Raw genomic sequence first — 14,620 nt, 5'->3', positions numbered from 1 at the left:
GGTTTTATTGTCTGCAGAAGGTTATAGGGCTAAGTTGTGATCGCGAACCGTTGCGCTCTCACTCCGCTGCGTTGTCCGGTGAAATAGCTCAAGTTAATTAAGGATTAAAAGTAAAATCAGCGTTCTTCGCTAATTTTCACACGTGGGCGGAGGGGGGGGGGGCACTTTTGCCGATAATCCATCAGTGCGAGGGCCGCCACGCCACATTTGAAACCATTGGCATTCGACAGCACGATGGGGGGTGTTGTCACGTGTTGTGTCTTGTCCGGGGCCGCACTCCAGGCCACCGGGGGCCGCGATTGGCCCGCGGGACCTTGCAATGAAGAACGCCGGATTAAATCAACAATTCAACCGCTGGTGTTTTTCTGCATTGACGGTGGCATCTGAGGGTTAATAACTCGCCACTTGACATGCAAAAAGAGTTCATCGGTGCGGCTGACTAAAGCGCAACACGTCCGCTGTCAATCTGCACACATTCGATTGTGAAAGCACTCGTGGAGTTGACGGAATATTTCCATTATCAAGGGTCGTGTTCACAAGTTACTATGGAGTCCAGACAAATACAGGAACACAATGTTTCGAGTCTGCATGTGTAACCGCTCTGAAACGAAACACATCCCCATCTGCACGTGACATTTTTTTTTCCCCGACGCAGTGTCCCTTTACATTTAATCGACGGCTAAAAAAGACACTTTCCTTGCCACTTTACGCCTACCAACTCGCTAAATACCCACATTCGCATCGCTACAAACAAATTAATTGCAAACACATTTTGTGTTCGGCAACCGCAGTTAAACTTCGCTCACAATTGGAATGCGGGGGTCACGATATTAATGTTACCAACGGCATTTAATAAAACCGCCAGTTGTCATGCAAAGTACACACAACATACCAAAACTCTTACCCAACCAACGCAGCGTATCCAGCACAAACATACTCGGTGTATTACGTTTTTCTGTATAATGTAAAACATATTAGCGGTGATCTACATTTTCTTGCACGAGGTCATTCATCGATCGTTTTTCTCCGAGTCGCCCTGCGCGTGACGTACATTCAAAGAGAATGGAGCGTCTGAAGGCTTTTATGCGAGTTTTTTTCCTACCGGAGAGAACATTTATTCAATCGCTCCATTCTTCCGCTAAATCCCCGCAGTTGCTCGAGGGAAAGTGAAAAAAAAAATAAACGCTGCAAGTGCAAGCAGCACTACCCCCCCGTGTCTCCCATGGAGGCCGCAGCCAGATCGATTCTCACGACCGAGCAGCGTCTAGCCCGACGGGCGTGCGATCGCTTCCCAAAGACAGCAACCCCCAATTAGACCGGAGTTGATCGGCAGCCAATTAGGAATGACTGATTGATGACCACGCCAGCTACACTTCTCCCATCTGTAGTGGGGTTTGGCCGCGCTCTCGAGGAAGGGGTCGCCTCCAATTACACCTCTGGTGAGGAAGACCTCTCCTAGTCATGTCACTGGCACATATTCTGCGCGCTGCCACTCACGGAGCGCTCGTTGGAGGATGTGGAATGTTGGGGAATGGGGTTATTTTTTCTCGTGTTTTTATTGCAACTCAAAGCGGGACAATGCGCCGAGATCGCAGAACGGGGAGCGATCAGAGACTCCGCGAGCGGCAACCCGATTTCGGTGCGACAGGACCAAGCGATGGGGAAAAAATTGGGCAATCTTCGGGGAATGTTTACAACATTCGAAAAAAAGGACTACAAGGAAACATGCAAGCAGTGTTTACCGGAATCTTTATCAGGATCATCGTTTAAACTGGAGGAATCCGATGAGCTGCAAAGCTCTTTTTCACAAATATCCATTAATCAAATGGCACACCACCACACACGGGATACGGCACGAGTGCAGCGAACTTCCGACAGACGCACAAATCGCGTGTAAATCTTCCATTGGCCCGGGAAATATAACACTCCGATGGCACGCAACGCTTTCAGAAAAAAGGGACAAAATTGCACTCTGCGTCCCCTCGCAAATTCACAACACGCCCAAAAGATCCGCTTTGTGTGTGCCTTGGGTGAACAGCACCGCGGGGAACAACTGGAGGAGTTTCCACCTGCAAATCAAGGAAATCAGCACCGGCCGATGCTCACGTCGTCTCGTCCTCAATCCCCAATTATCGCGGCGGCAGGGTAACAAGAGCTGACAAACCGCACTGGGTGCAGCATCTGGTATCAGACCTCCCACTCCCTGATGTCCACTCGAGCTCCCTCCCTCCCCCCAACACATACACACACTCCCACCACCACCACCACCACCGCAAGCTACCCACCCAAACCGGCCTCCTCCTCCTGCACCTCCACCCCGTCTCCGCACTCCTCGATTGAGAGCTTGAGTGCACGGAGACTCCTCCGAGGGCCTCAGATTACAGGGCTGTTCCTTACACGGCTGCCAACACAAACACAGAGGCGGCCTGCCGGGGCAGGCCCCAATGTTCAGCCCCCCCCTCCCCCTCCCCTCCTCCACCTTCTCCCCCACAACTCCCTCTCTTTTAGCCGTGACCTGAGCGCTCGTGCTAGCTGCCGCATCCCCCAGCCCACACCGGCCTCCCTACTGCTACCCATGTCTGCTTCATCTGAAGATGCCTGCATGCTCGTGCCACTGCTGATGTGGCAGGGCCTCCACCACTAAAGGGATATCGAGAGGGCTCCTCTCTAGATCTCGCCACCGTGGTGCCACCGTGGACATCACGGTCGCCAGATGTTACCTACCTTGCCTGGTATACAGTAGGTCGTGGGTTTGATCCCGACCCTGATGCCTGTATATTTGAAGTTTGTATGTTCTCCCCGTGGTCGCGTGGAGTTTTATCCAGGTCATCTGGTTTTTCCCTCCGCATTTAGAATCAACATGCGCTTAGAGTATTTGGCTGCTCTACCTTTCCACGTGATAAGCCACTTTGTTGAGCTATAATTTGTGGCCAGGTCACTTCTGAAATAGAGCTACATAGCTTCATGGGCCTTACCTAGTAAAATATATAGTTTAGTTTTCGTTTAGTTTAGCCAACTCTTCCACACTGGCCAGAGAGCTTGCAAGAGGTCAGAGTACTCAAACATTCCACCCCTCCCACACCGCCATCACTCATACATGACCTCCCCATCGACTACTTGTGATGTACTTATTTATACTGCTGCATGGACAGATGCGGGGATGATTCAGGAAACTTTCTCACCGTTTCAACATCCGCGCCGCGTGCGCGAACCGACAAAATCTGTATTGCAAGTCCGGTGTGCGAACAATACAATTACATCACGGGAGCATCCTTTTGAAGGTGCGGACTTTAATTTGTTCGTTGAACAGTACGATGCCACTTAGTCGGTAGCACCAGTCGCATCTGTTAGGTATCTACCAACGATTCCAGAGGAAACCCCAGGTCTCAATGGGATCTTGATGTGGCTATGAATAAAGCTCTACTGCTGCTACTGCTACTCAGTGGCCGGCGGTGAAATGGCCAGGAAACAACAGTCGACTAAATGGATTGTTGAATTCATCCGTCGAGAGTATTCGGGCCTCCACCGAAATCCAACGCCAGACCCGTTTGAAAAGGAATCTGAAGGTCGAGTGAAACTTCCCTGCTTTAACGAAGCCCATGACCGGACCTGCATTTCAGAGATCACCAGTTCGATCTCCCGGCAGAACAGTCATAAATAATGGTGCACGTTTCGTGAATCTCCACCCACCTCTGTCCACCCAGTGTCATGAATGGGTGTGCCACAATTATGCAATAAGCAGGTGGTGTGTGTGGTGCAATAAAGTGTGGTGGGGACTCTGCCAACACTTTCAAGACATCTTGACAGCATGAGAAGAGTGGGTCAGGATATGCTCCGGCGGGATTCTCTCGAGTTATCTCTCGTGGAGGCCCTTCTACCAGCAACGACATGTCTCAGGAATTGTAGGGCGCATCTTGCTTTTTACGATTTCACAAGTTAATAACATATTGCACCATGACAAAGCTTTATCCATGTATACTTGTTTCCATTTGGTTAGACAAACATTACGATGTACGGTCATAAAAACTTGAGAATTTTATTTGTATTCCTGAGCAGGCATTTTTTGGAAGTAAAACACAACAAGCAGAACATTGCGATGTTACTCACAGCAGTGAAATTTCACGAGGCACAACACTCTCCCGCATGTGAACATCCTGATCTGGTCCAGTGATTTGTAGCCTAATTTCTTTTGGACTCCAATAATGTCAGAATGCTCAAAATATGATCAAGCAGCTGTGAGGACATTCTGAAATGTTCCATGAATTAAATTTCGATTTAAAGCTTTCGTGACTGAAGGGATTCATCTTCTTGGTTCTTTCGGTAAAGTCACGTAGAAGAGAAATAATAAGGCCATAAAGTGTGGTGCCCCAAACTTTAAAGCACCGGCAGCTTCGAGTTACACGTGGCCAAAATCACTTTAAATGATGTGTCAAATGTCAGAAGCTACACAGGGGTGAGCATGCTTTGGACTGTGATGGGAGACTTCCTGAAAATTGCAGGTGTTCGGAGGCTTGGAGCTGTAAGGTGGGCAAAAAAAAATGGCACTGTACCAACGAATTAAATCGTGCTAACCCACCGCTGCTTGACATCTGTGAAAAAACAGCTTCGTAGGCCCATCAGATTCCTCCAGTCTAAATCAAGATTCTGATTCTATCGGCATGGAGCAGCTATGAGTCATATCCCTCCTAACTGTGGGTTTTTCTCTCCAGGTACTCTGGGGGTTTTCTCTCCCACGTGAAGTGGACAAACATCCCGATGCAGGACCCACCTCAAACAAGGGAGTTGTGAGACTCATCAAGGCTTTACTTGCTACATGAGAGAGATGGAATGATTCCTCACCCCGATGACACTTTATAGATGCAATTCGATTTAAGAAATAAATATATATTTGTGTAACACTGTGGCTGCATGGGTGACGTGAACACATTAAATGTAACTAATACTCATAAAAATATTGATTCCAACGCAAAATATTTGATTCATGCCTTCCGAGCTTTAAAAAAATCTACAATAATCGATTAATTATTGAATTGTTCGACCTCGACTAAAATAAGGGTATTGATATTTTAAAAAAATCGATGGGAATTCCACTGCAAGATGAAGTCTTCCCCAAGCCACCACGTGCCCTCAACAAGTCACCGAGCACCTGTGCCACGAGATGAAATTCATCTCTTGAATTTCCAAAACCGATTTTATTGGATGATAACAAAACCAAAGTATTGTTTAATTTGTGCACGGGCGATCACGGTCGAGCCGTCGTGTGACTGCACTCAGCAGGTGTTGTTTTAATCAGAAACTGGAGCACACGGGGATGATCTAACAATCGACAAAGCCTGTGTCCCCCCAGAGGGCAACTGGATAAAACCGTGAAAAACCTTGGAGGAAGCAGATATCTGGCAACTCACGGAGGAATTCCTGGGCACTCCATCAGCTACGCTGAACTGGATTAACCAGAGAAACATAATTCTGAGGTCACACTTTGAAGGTCAGCGGTTATAAAATACAAATATTCTATGACACCGGCTTTGCATCTGGTGTCATTTAATTTGATTTATTCTTGTGCAAGTTTCAACTCTGTGGTGATAATTTCCAAAGTGTGGAACTGGAGAAATGTTAACTGCTCTCATGCCCTCTTCCCTCGCGAACCAGCAGGCATTCAATGACTGAAATAGTCGCTTAATGCTCACGATAGATGCATCGAATCGAGTGTATATGAACACATTCGCAATGCATGCTAAGGATATGCATGCAATATGTTGTTGCTTTGTTTGCGGGGGTTATTGGAGGGAACAAAACTGTACAAGCGGAAAAAAATGGGAAAACAAGACCAATGAGATGGTAAAAACTAAAAAAGAAAATTACAATATATTTTTAATGAATTGTAACTCTGAATGCAAGACATCACTGCGGGGAGTGGGAAGTAAATAACTGCACACGCGCTAACCAGGGATCTTATGTGAACAACGACACTCCTTAGGATATTAACATGGCACTCCCGGTATTCTTATACTAAAAAAACCCCCCAATACATTCCAAGCGATATATTATTTCACAAACCACCAGTTACGCTATGAGACCTCCTTTACCAGTGGCAAAATATAGTAGTAGGTTTTTACCCTTTCAACTGGTAAAAAACTGACACCTTTATACGCCAATGGAGACTAGGCTCTAAGAAAAGCTGTCTCGGGTGTGGACCAATCAACTTCAAGGACAGTGCATATCATTATCATTATCAGAGTTGTTTCTTTTTGTTTGCATTTTGACTGCTTGTGTTGTGGATATTGCAAACATGATCCCTTGTATAAAGGTGTCAGTTTTGTACCAGTTGAAAGGGTAAAAACCTACTACTAAACCGCCAGTTCTCGCACCACACGCGCTGCAGGTGTCCAAATGTACACGTCATCCACGTGTTCGCGATGCATCGCAAATTAATTTTCATTAAAAAAAACTGCCACTGCTGGCGAGCGCGACGACGCGAACCTTGGTGGAACACGCCAAGCGAACGGCATGTTGGGAAATGCTACGCGAATTGACCGACAACTACACGTTGCAGAAACTCGATCAATCTACCAATCGATCTTAATTTTACGTGCAAATAAAGTAGCCATCGGTGCGCATGACAACGGAATGGGCACGGTACAGGGGGAATCCCGTCACGACCTCAGTGGCTGACACCGACTGAGCAAAGTAAATTGCTACCTGCGCGCGAAAATAAAGTGCAAACGCACGCAACAAGCTGCCACTGCGTGCGTTTGCTTACCTGTTGCCGGGCTCGGCCCACGCCCGGACGCGGCTGGTACAGCAGCCAGGCGTAGAGTACGGGGTCGACGTTCAGCGCCGCTCCCTCCACGTTCAGCAGCAGCACGGCGCCTGCAGGATTGGAGGCGAGATGTTAACTCCGTCGCCTGGCATGCAGGAGGTTCGTCGGTTCAATTCCCGAAGCTGACGCCTGTATATTTGGAGTTTGCGTGTTCTCTCTCTCTCCCTGTGGTCACGTGGATTTTTCTACGGGGCCTCCGGTTTCTCTCCTACACATTTAGAATCGACATGCAGTATTTGGCTTCTATGAATGTCCACGTGATAAGCCACTTCATTGAGCGATCTTGTGGTCAGGTCGCTTCTGAAAAAGAGCTGTATTAGCTCAGTGGGCCTTATCTGGTAAATAAAAAAGGTTTATAGTTTTAGCTTAGCGTCCAGCGGCCTGCAGCGCAGTGGGGTACCGCGGCGTCAGGGTGGGCAGCGACACCCAGACCCCATCTAGCACGAGGGGCTGCAAGCCACCCTGGTGTCCTTTTTGTGAAAATATGTTACCTTTAAATTTCGATTTAATGCTTTCGTGACTGCAGGGATTCATCTTCTTGGTTCTTTCGGTAAAGTCACGTAGAAGGGAAGTAATAAAATAATAAAAATAAAACACAATAGAATGCATTCTTCACCTGAGGACAGCTGCTTGCGTTGTGGCCGAAACGTCGTGATCATTATTTTATTATGTTTAATTTGTATTATTTTATTACTTCCCTTCTACGTGACTTTACCGAAAGAACCAAGAAGGTGTTACCTTTACTTCTCTTTTTACTTATTCAAGCGAATGCTTTTTTTCCTTTTTTTTTTACTTGGGCATGACTTTCACACAAGCTAGAGCACCAGATACGCGAAAATAATAAATAATTACATCAACACACACGTGCATGTCGATGATACGCGGAGTGGACATCAGCTCGCGTAAGCCACAGGGCCACGTGACAGCCTCCTCCTTCTCTCTTCACTTGTTGCAGAGCAAAAATACAGCGCCGTGAGCTGGGCCCTAGTGCTAGGAATATAAGTATAACCCGTAAAAACAAAGTTTTTCACTATAAATCCTTTATATGCGTGGCGGCTAGAGTCCTCTCGTCCTCTGGCTTGAGATGGCTGCCACCTATGGGTCAGATGATTGTCTGCCAGTATTAAGCAATTGGAAATTAAATATTAAATTTGTTTTCCCTAAACAGTGTAAAATTTTGGAAAAAATTATGGAAAAATTTTTACACCAACATTAATTGTCTCGCACAACGAGTCTGTGTGCAAAATGTCATCTCGATTGGATCACGGGAAGTGGGTTAAAAAACGACCGAAAGATTTGCACGGTCGTAAGCAAGCAAGCAAGCACGCAAGCACGCAAGCAAGCAAGCAAGCACACAAGCAAGCAAGCAAGCGAACTTAATATAAAGGATTTAAAAATGGGGTCCCCTCCCGCTCCACGTGCTATTTCCCCTCCCTTCATAGCCCGGGCGCCTGAACCCCTCCAGCCCGTGAGCTCTGGTGCATTGGTACTGTGTACACACTCAACAGCTTCCCCACTGGTATAACAGCAAAGTTTTTTTTGTTAACTCAGGAAAGCTTCAATGTATCCCAAGATTCAGTGTCAGCAGAGTCGTGGGGAGCGGTGGTGCAGCGGTTAGCGCTACGCTGCTCAATGAACCCGGCGATTCGAGTTCGATTTGACCGGTCACGGCCAACGCCAGTGACGATTATCCGAACTGGTCCTGAGCCTCCCCTAGGTCGACTCCACCTCAAATGAGTACCTGATGCGGTGCGTAAAAACATCGCCACTGGGGAGACAAAGGCGGCCGGGCGTGGTGCTGGCCACCCACCCCCTCGTGTGACGTGCCGGCCTTCATAGGTGCTCGCGAACAGCACTTGCCCCAACAGTCTGCTAAGGCTATACGGGGGATCTATTTTGCATGCGTATGTTTGACAACATTCCGTTTTGGCGATCTTAATACGCACACGTACACTTCAAGAGCACGAATGTAAAAGTATAAATGTGCTAGCTACCGAGATTTATGATAACAATGCCCATTGTTTGTACAAGAATTCCAATTTAAGACTATTTCAGGAGGACCCTGCTTTTGGATGTAAATTCTATTTGTGTGCACTTGGCATGTGGGAAGAAAACGGAGGACCCGTAGAAACCTCACAATACGAGGGGACAGCACTCAAAGCTCCGCACAGATGGTTTCAATCCATATGTATGGGATATGTTTGCCAGCATCCAAAATTATGAAAAATAAGAATAGGTTTTACCCATGCTGGCAATAAATAAAATAGGCGTTCAGATGTTCAAACACCAAACAGACACATCTTACAAGGCATTAATTCTGCATTAACCACGCAAACTTGTGGCAAAAATTGCGAAGAAACATCCTCGGAGTGGTGCAATCCACTCGCTGTAGTTCTATCTCTCGGCCACCTTGCAACCGAAAGAATATATTTGATCAGTAGCTGTGCATTGGCGACGAGGGATAGCATGCGTACAAGCATCAAAGTGAAGAACACAGCCTTGAATCCAGCAACATTTTCTCTACAACTGTAATGGTGTCACGGGGAATGGCCAGGCCCTCGTTCAGGGACCAAGTTGGGCAAACTGAAATAATTAGATTTCCAAACAAAGCAAACTCTAAGCGGTTTGCCAGTCCAGAGATGAACAGATAGAGTTCATATGCTTAGAAAACATAACAGCGCTAGCAGCCGACTGCCCGCTCCAATTGTAAATATAACTCAACAGAAATCGTCGTGTCCACCGTGTGAAATTGAAAACGTTCGGCAAAAAGAACACACGCTGCCAAAGCCGTTTAAAGTCCACGCACGTCAGTTCATAAAACATCGCAGGTTCCACGGTGTGCCTTTAAGCAAAGGGTCGGTGAAAGGCAATGGTCCGTTTTATATACTGTTGCGTTCCATACATTTATTACATTAACATTATTTATATAAAGATAAAGCGTAATTGTTGAAATATTTTCTGAATTAATTAAACACATATGGCTAAAACATCTGATAACTTACACGGGTTATTCCTGTTGAGCCACAAAAAACGCGTAACATTTTTCGAATTAAATCGTGAAGTTAACAAATGGAGGCATAGTCCACATTCTCCGCCTCACTTGTAAGTGGACAGAGCTCGTTGTGCAAAGGATAAAACATTCAAACGAACTATGAATTTTGCACGAAACCTTTACATTTTTGGGGTAAAGCAAAAAAAACCCACTCACAACATCGGTCAATAACACCGTGGCCTTAAAAGGAAGCATATATAATTAGGCGACATTTGGGGGGCAAGGTGCCCCTCGTTCTTTAACTCTGTGGATTATTTGCCATCTCGAGGGCCGCACGGTCGCCATTGTCTGCGCCCATGTTTCGTTGCCTGCCACTCATTGTCTGCTCAAAGACTGGGCCTCAATTTAACGTTGCTTTCTTTGGCACGCGAAAGCACCTCGCCATCACACGTCCAAGTCACCTGCAAGTACCCGTAATAAGCACCCCATTTCCCGTTGTCGCTTGACTAAAAAAAATTAAATTCCAAAATCAAAAGACTTGTTCTTAATCCAACACGCTACGTTTGGTAAAAATCCGACAAATGGGTTCTGACTCCCATCCCGCGCTCACACGGAAATGAGTGCCTGATACCCACATGATGCTGGTACACGGGAAAACAAAAGCCATTTGCCGGAACACATGCATGCATTTAGCTCAACAAAACCTGTATCCTCCTATTAAGACGTCGGTGGAGATTAATGAGTGTAGCGACACGGGTGACATGCTGTATGAAATATAAATGTTTGTGAGCATGCATTATAGTACGGTGAAAATCTGTCCGTACATAATAGCATGGGCAGTAAACAATCGCACGTGACGACAGTACAGTATTCCTCGTTATTCACGAAATTGCTATCCGCAATTTTGATTATCTGTGAATCGCATCTGGAAAGCTACACAACTGCACACAGACAGAGAGAAACTAAAGAGATAAAGTGATGACAAAGTGATGAGAGAATGTGATGAGATAAAGAGATGAGAAAGTTAGAGAACTTCACGAAGCTCTAGAAGCATTTGCAGACATTGCACGTACTATATATTCGTAGGCCAATATCATGACCCGCGAAATCCTCTCCTAACGAGCATCTTTGGAACGTATCCCTCGTGATTAACGAGGGAATGCTGTAGCGGCAACGTGGAGGTGAAGCGGTGGTGAAGGGTGCTACAACCCCAGAGGGACCGAGTTTGGATCTCGGCCATGGCTACACCAGCCCGGTATATATAAGACAAAATAGGGTTCAGAATCCGTATTTAGACTGAAGGAATCTGATGAGCAATGACGCTCTTTTTCAGAGGCGGCCAGTTGACAAACTGCCCCCCTCCCCCCCCCCACGGGGCCACACCATGGCCGACGTGGCATGAGAGAAGGCCTTTATCCAACAGAGTATCGATAAAGGGCTGGAATGATTTAATAACAATGGAAATAATAGGGCACACTTAATTATCTTGCAGCTGATCTTTCGTGAACCCTGCCATGAGGCTATGTTTGTAGGAAATCTTCAAAGCCAGTCCCCCCCTGAATGCGTACAATAATGTAGGACCAAGCGAGCCGTTCAAAAACCCAACCATGTAGAGTCAATTTCGATTTAAAGCTTTCGTAACTGCAGGGATTCATCTTCTTGGTTCTTTCGGTAAAGTCACGTAGAAGGGAAATAATAAAATAATAAAAATAAAACATAATAAAATAATTCTCACGACGTTTCGGCCACAACGCAAGCAGCCATCCTCAGGTGAAGAATGAAACACCACCAAGCTTGGAGCGTATATTTAAGCTGGGTTGGAGGGGGGAAAAGAGCATCTTGACAAAAGAATTTGCATATCAAGACGCTCTTCTTCCCCTTCCAACCCAGCTTAAATATACCCTCCAAGCTTGGTGATGTTTCATTCTTTACCTGAGGACGGCTGCTTGCGTTGTGGCCGAAACGTCGTGAGAATTATTTTATTATGTTTTATTTTTATTATTTTATTATTTCCCTTCTACGTGACTTTACCGAAAGAACCAAGAACATGTAGAGTAATGCAATGGGTGTAAACATTGTCCAAAAGGCCGCATTTGGCCAACAAGCCACCTTGGCTTTTGAAGTGGAGCCCAGATTGGCCTTTGTATTTCGCCGGTAAGTAACTCCTTAATTACCCATTCCTTTTTTAGTTCAAAGGAAATGTTTTAAAAAAAGACTCAAGCAGGAAAGGCTTTTAAAATAATGTGCAGGCTGCTCCTTTGTGCGATTTTAAACTGCTATGGTAGTAGTCTGAGCAGCGTGGACAGCTAATGTCACGTCAAATATCGCCAATAACACATATATATACACATATATAAATGACCTGACCAGGGATACTGCTTTGGCATAATGATTAGTAACACTGGAATTGGAATCCAGAGGTTGCTAGTTCGACTCAATCTCCCAGCATGGTTGAAATAATGAGTCAAGTTTACTATAAACCCTGTCTGTTATCCATGGGTACACCACAGTTAAGTCTATTGGCAGGTCATGTACGGTGAGGTAAACTGTGGGTACTTCCATATATTTCCAGATGTCTGGCCAGATTGGAAAATTAGGCCTTTATAGAGAGCTCTCTAAAACTCCCTTGAGTTGAGATTCTTCTGCCAGCAGTGGCACAAGCCAAAAAGTTGTGGGGATGTACCTTTATCTTTTACCTTTAAGTGAATGCTGAAAGCATTTTATTTCACACAAAAATAAACTAAGTGCTGCAGAGCTGTGCTTAAGTGTTCGTGAAATGTAACTCTTGCTTTTAAAGGCCCCGCAGACTTGCCTGCGCAAGAGTGCATTCGGAAATGTGCTGAGCAAGGTCTGCCCGTGTAGGAATCTGCCACAAAGTCACCTGAAAGGTCTTCGTTCCAGTGACAGTTGAAATGGCCCACAAGAGACATTTTTTGGTTATGCTGCACAAAATACAACTTTGTGCAACCAAATATGGCCCCGGAGAAAAGTGCCACTGTGGCAAGAGCATGAATACACGAGGCCCATTTTTCGCTGAGGTCATACTCATCATGAGCATTTGAGTCCATGGCTTTATTTTACAACAAAAAAAATTACCACAATCCAAGCAGTGAATCATCACAATAATTGCACATTCTCGTAAACGAATGTGTGCGCTTCATTACAACGTTGTAAGTGCTCTTAGCTCTTGCTTATAAATATATTCAACGCAAGTACAGTACTAATCCATGTTGTGCGCTGAGCAATTAGCGTGGCCCATTTGTGTACACGTTACTATGGAAGTGGCGTTAATTTTCGCCAAAGAAAACAATTTCTAAAGTGAAAATAAATAAAAGACTTGACACAAAATCACCGTAATTATTCCATAAAACTCGCAGTACAAAGACGACCACAGTGCCATTTATAGGAGAATGTATGTCATCAGTTTCTCTTCCGATGCCGTTCTGACCAAAGAAAAACTAAAATAAAATAACTTTATCAGTACCGAGGCTCCCACAAGGCAAGGCGGGAGGGCGTGTGGCACAGTTTGGCGTCAGCCATCATAGAGTGTGGTCATGTCGCTACAGTTCTCTGCGGTGAGGACGGTCTCTTTAAGGGCGACTGTCACAAAACCCACCTCCACCAAATGCAGTCAATTAATTAAGTTGTCACGTGAACAAACGTGCCCATTCATGATCATTGGTTTTTTACCCTTTTATCGGGCAACAAAACTGACACCTTTTTTACAAGGAGTAGTGTCTGCATTGACCACAATACCTGCGGTCGGAATGCAAACAAAAAACACAACTCTGAAAATGTATGCACTGTCCTTAAAATTGATTGGTCCACACCCGAGACAACTTTTCTTAGAGCCTAGACTCACATGGTGTTGGACCAGATGACGCCAAAAGGTCCGCTGCGGTTGAAGGCTTACCCGTGCCATGTCGGTTATGGGGGTTGTTTGGCCATATTTCACCACGCCGCTCAAGTGCGGGCAGGTTGATTAAGGAAAGTTGCCAACATTTTCAAGCGCACAGTTCAAACTGCTGTCCAAATACCACCGTTTAATGGGTGATACATTTATGGCCATGCGGCGTATTAGTGTACGTTAGGGCATGTCAATAAAGCCACAGCTGTCATCCTTTAAAGCAAATACCACTTCGCGTCTGGACTTCCGAGCATTTCAACTGGCCATGCTTGTAAGAACAGCCTGTCACCGTGAACCTGCATTTACAAACGCTCTCCATCACGGACTCTGGAAGCCGTTTTTCCCATTCCTTTCTCCCAAATGGCCCTTATGGCCGAACAGCTAAAGACGTGAAGCAGATGCCCTCAACTCCCCACAGCGTCGCGTGAGAACCAGCCCGGCCAATCAAAAGCAGCGGTGAAACAAGCGGGGCGAGACACCTGCCGGCGGCTACCCAACGCGCCATGCTACGCTCATAACACGTGGGGCGTCACGGCCACACTCGATCGCGTGCATCCCAAGTCGTGCTCTCACTTGGCATGCAACTCCGTGCATCGGCGATTAAAATCAAGTGGTAATGCCCACGACACGTGTATCGAATTGTGCGTGTTATTAGAACTGATGAGATGTGAACTGCGAAAACGTCATGCCCGATGATACGCCAATTGTTGCATTCATGGTAATGGGGTAAACACAACCGTACACGAGACAATAAAAAACACAAGACGTCTGAAACGAAATTGCAATTCCGACTCGTAACAATTAATTGATCATATCATGCCGAGCTTTCAATCCACCCGAAACGTTCACAAATATTCGGACGGGGCTACATGGACAGCGTGAAAAAATCACTCGCAATGTG

At 45.9% G+C, this 14,620-nt stretch overlaps 1 protein-coding gene across 1 annotated transcript in view; it reads right to left on the bottom strand.

The window, feature by feature from the left end:
- The window catches only part of VPS13B (vacuolar protein sorting 13 homolog B), a 301,109-nt gene that overhangs the window by 151,000 nt on the left and 135,489 nt on the right, over window positions 1–14,620 (bottom strand). The window contains 1 exon segment of the mRNA XM_061554219.1: window positions 6,761–6,870. Within this exon segment, the coding sequence (XP_061410203.1) occupies window positions 6,761–6,870 (110 nt within the window).

Source organism: Lethenteron reissneri, chromosome 19 (assembly GCF_015708825.2).
Source record: "Lethenteron reissneri isolate LAM-NWPU_2019-01 chromosome 19, ASM1570882v1, whole genome shotgun sequence".
Taxonomy (NCBI): Eukaryota; Metazoa; Chordata; class Hyperoartia; order Petromyzontiformes; family Petromyzontidae; genus Lethenteron; species Lethenteron reissneri.
The sequence above is the reverse complement of the archived record's forward strand: the minus strand, read 5'-3'. Positions and strand labels throughout refer to the sequence as shown.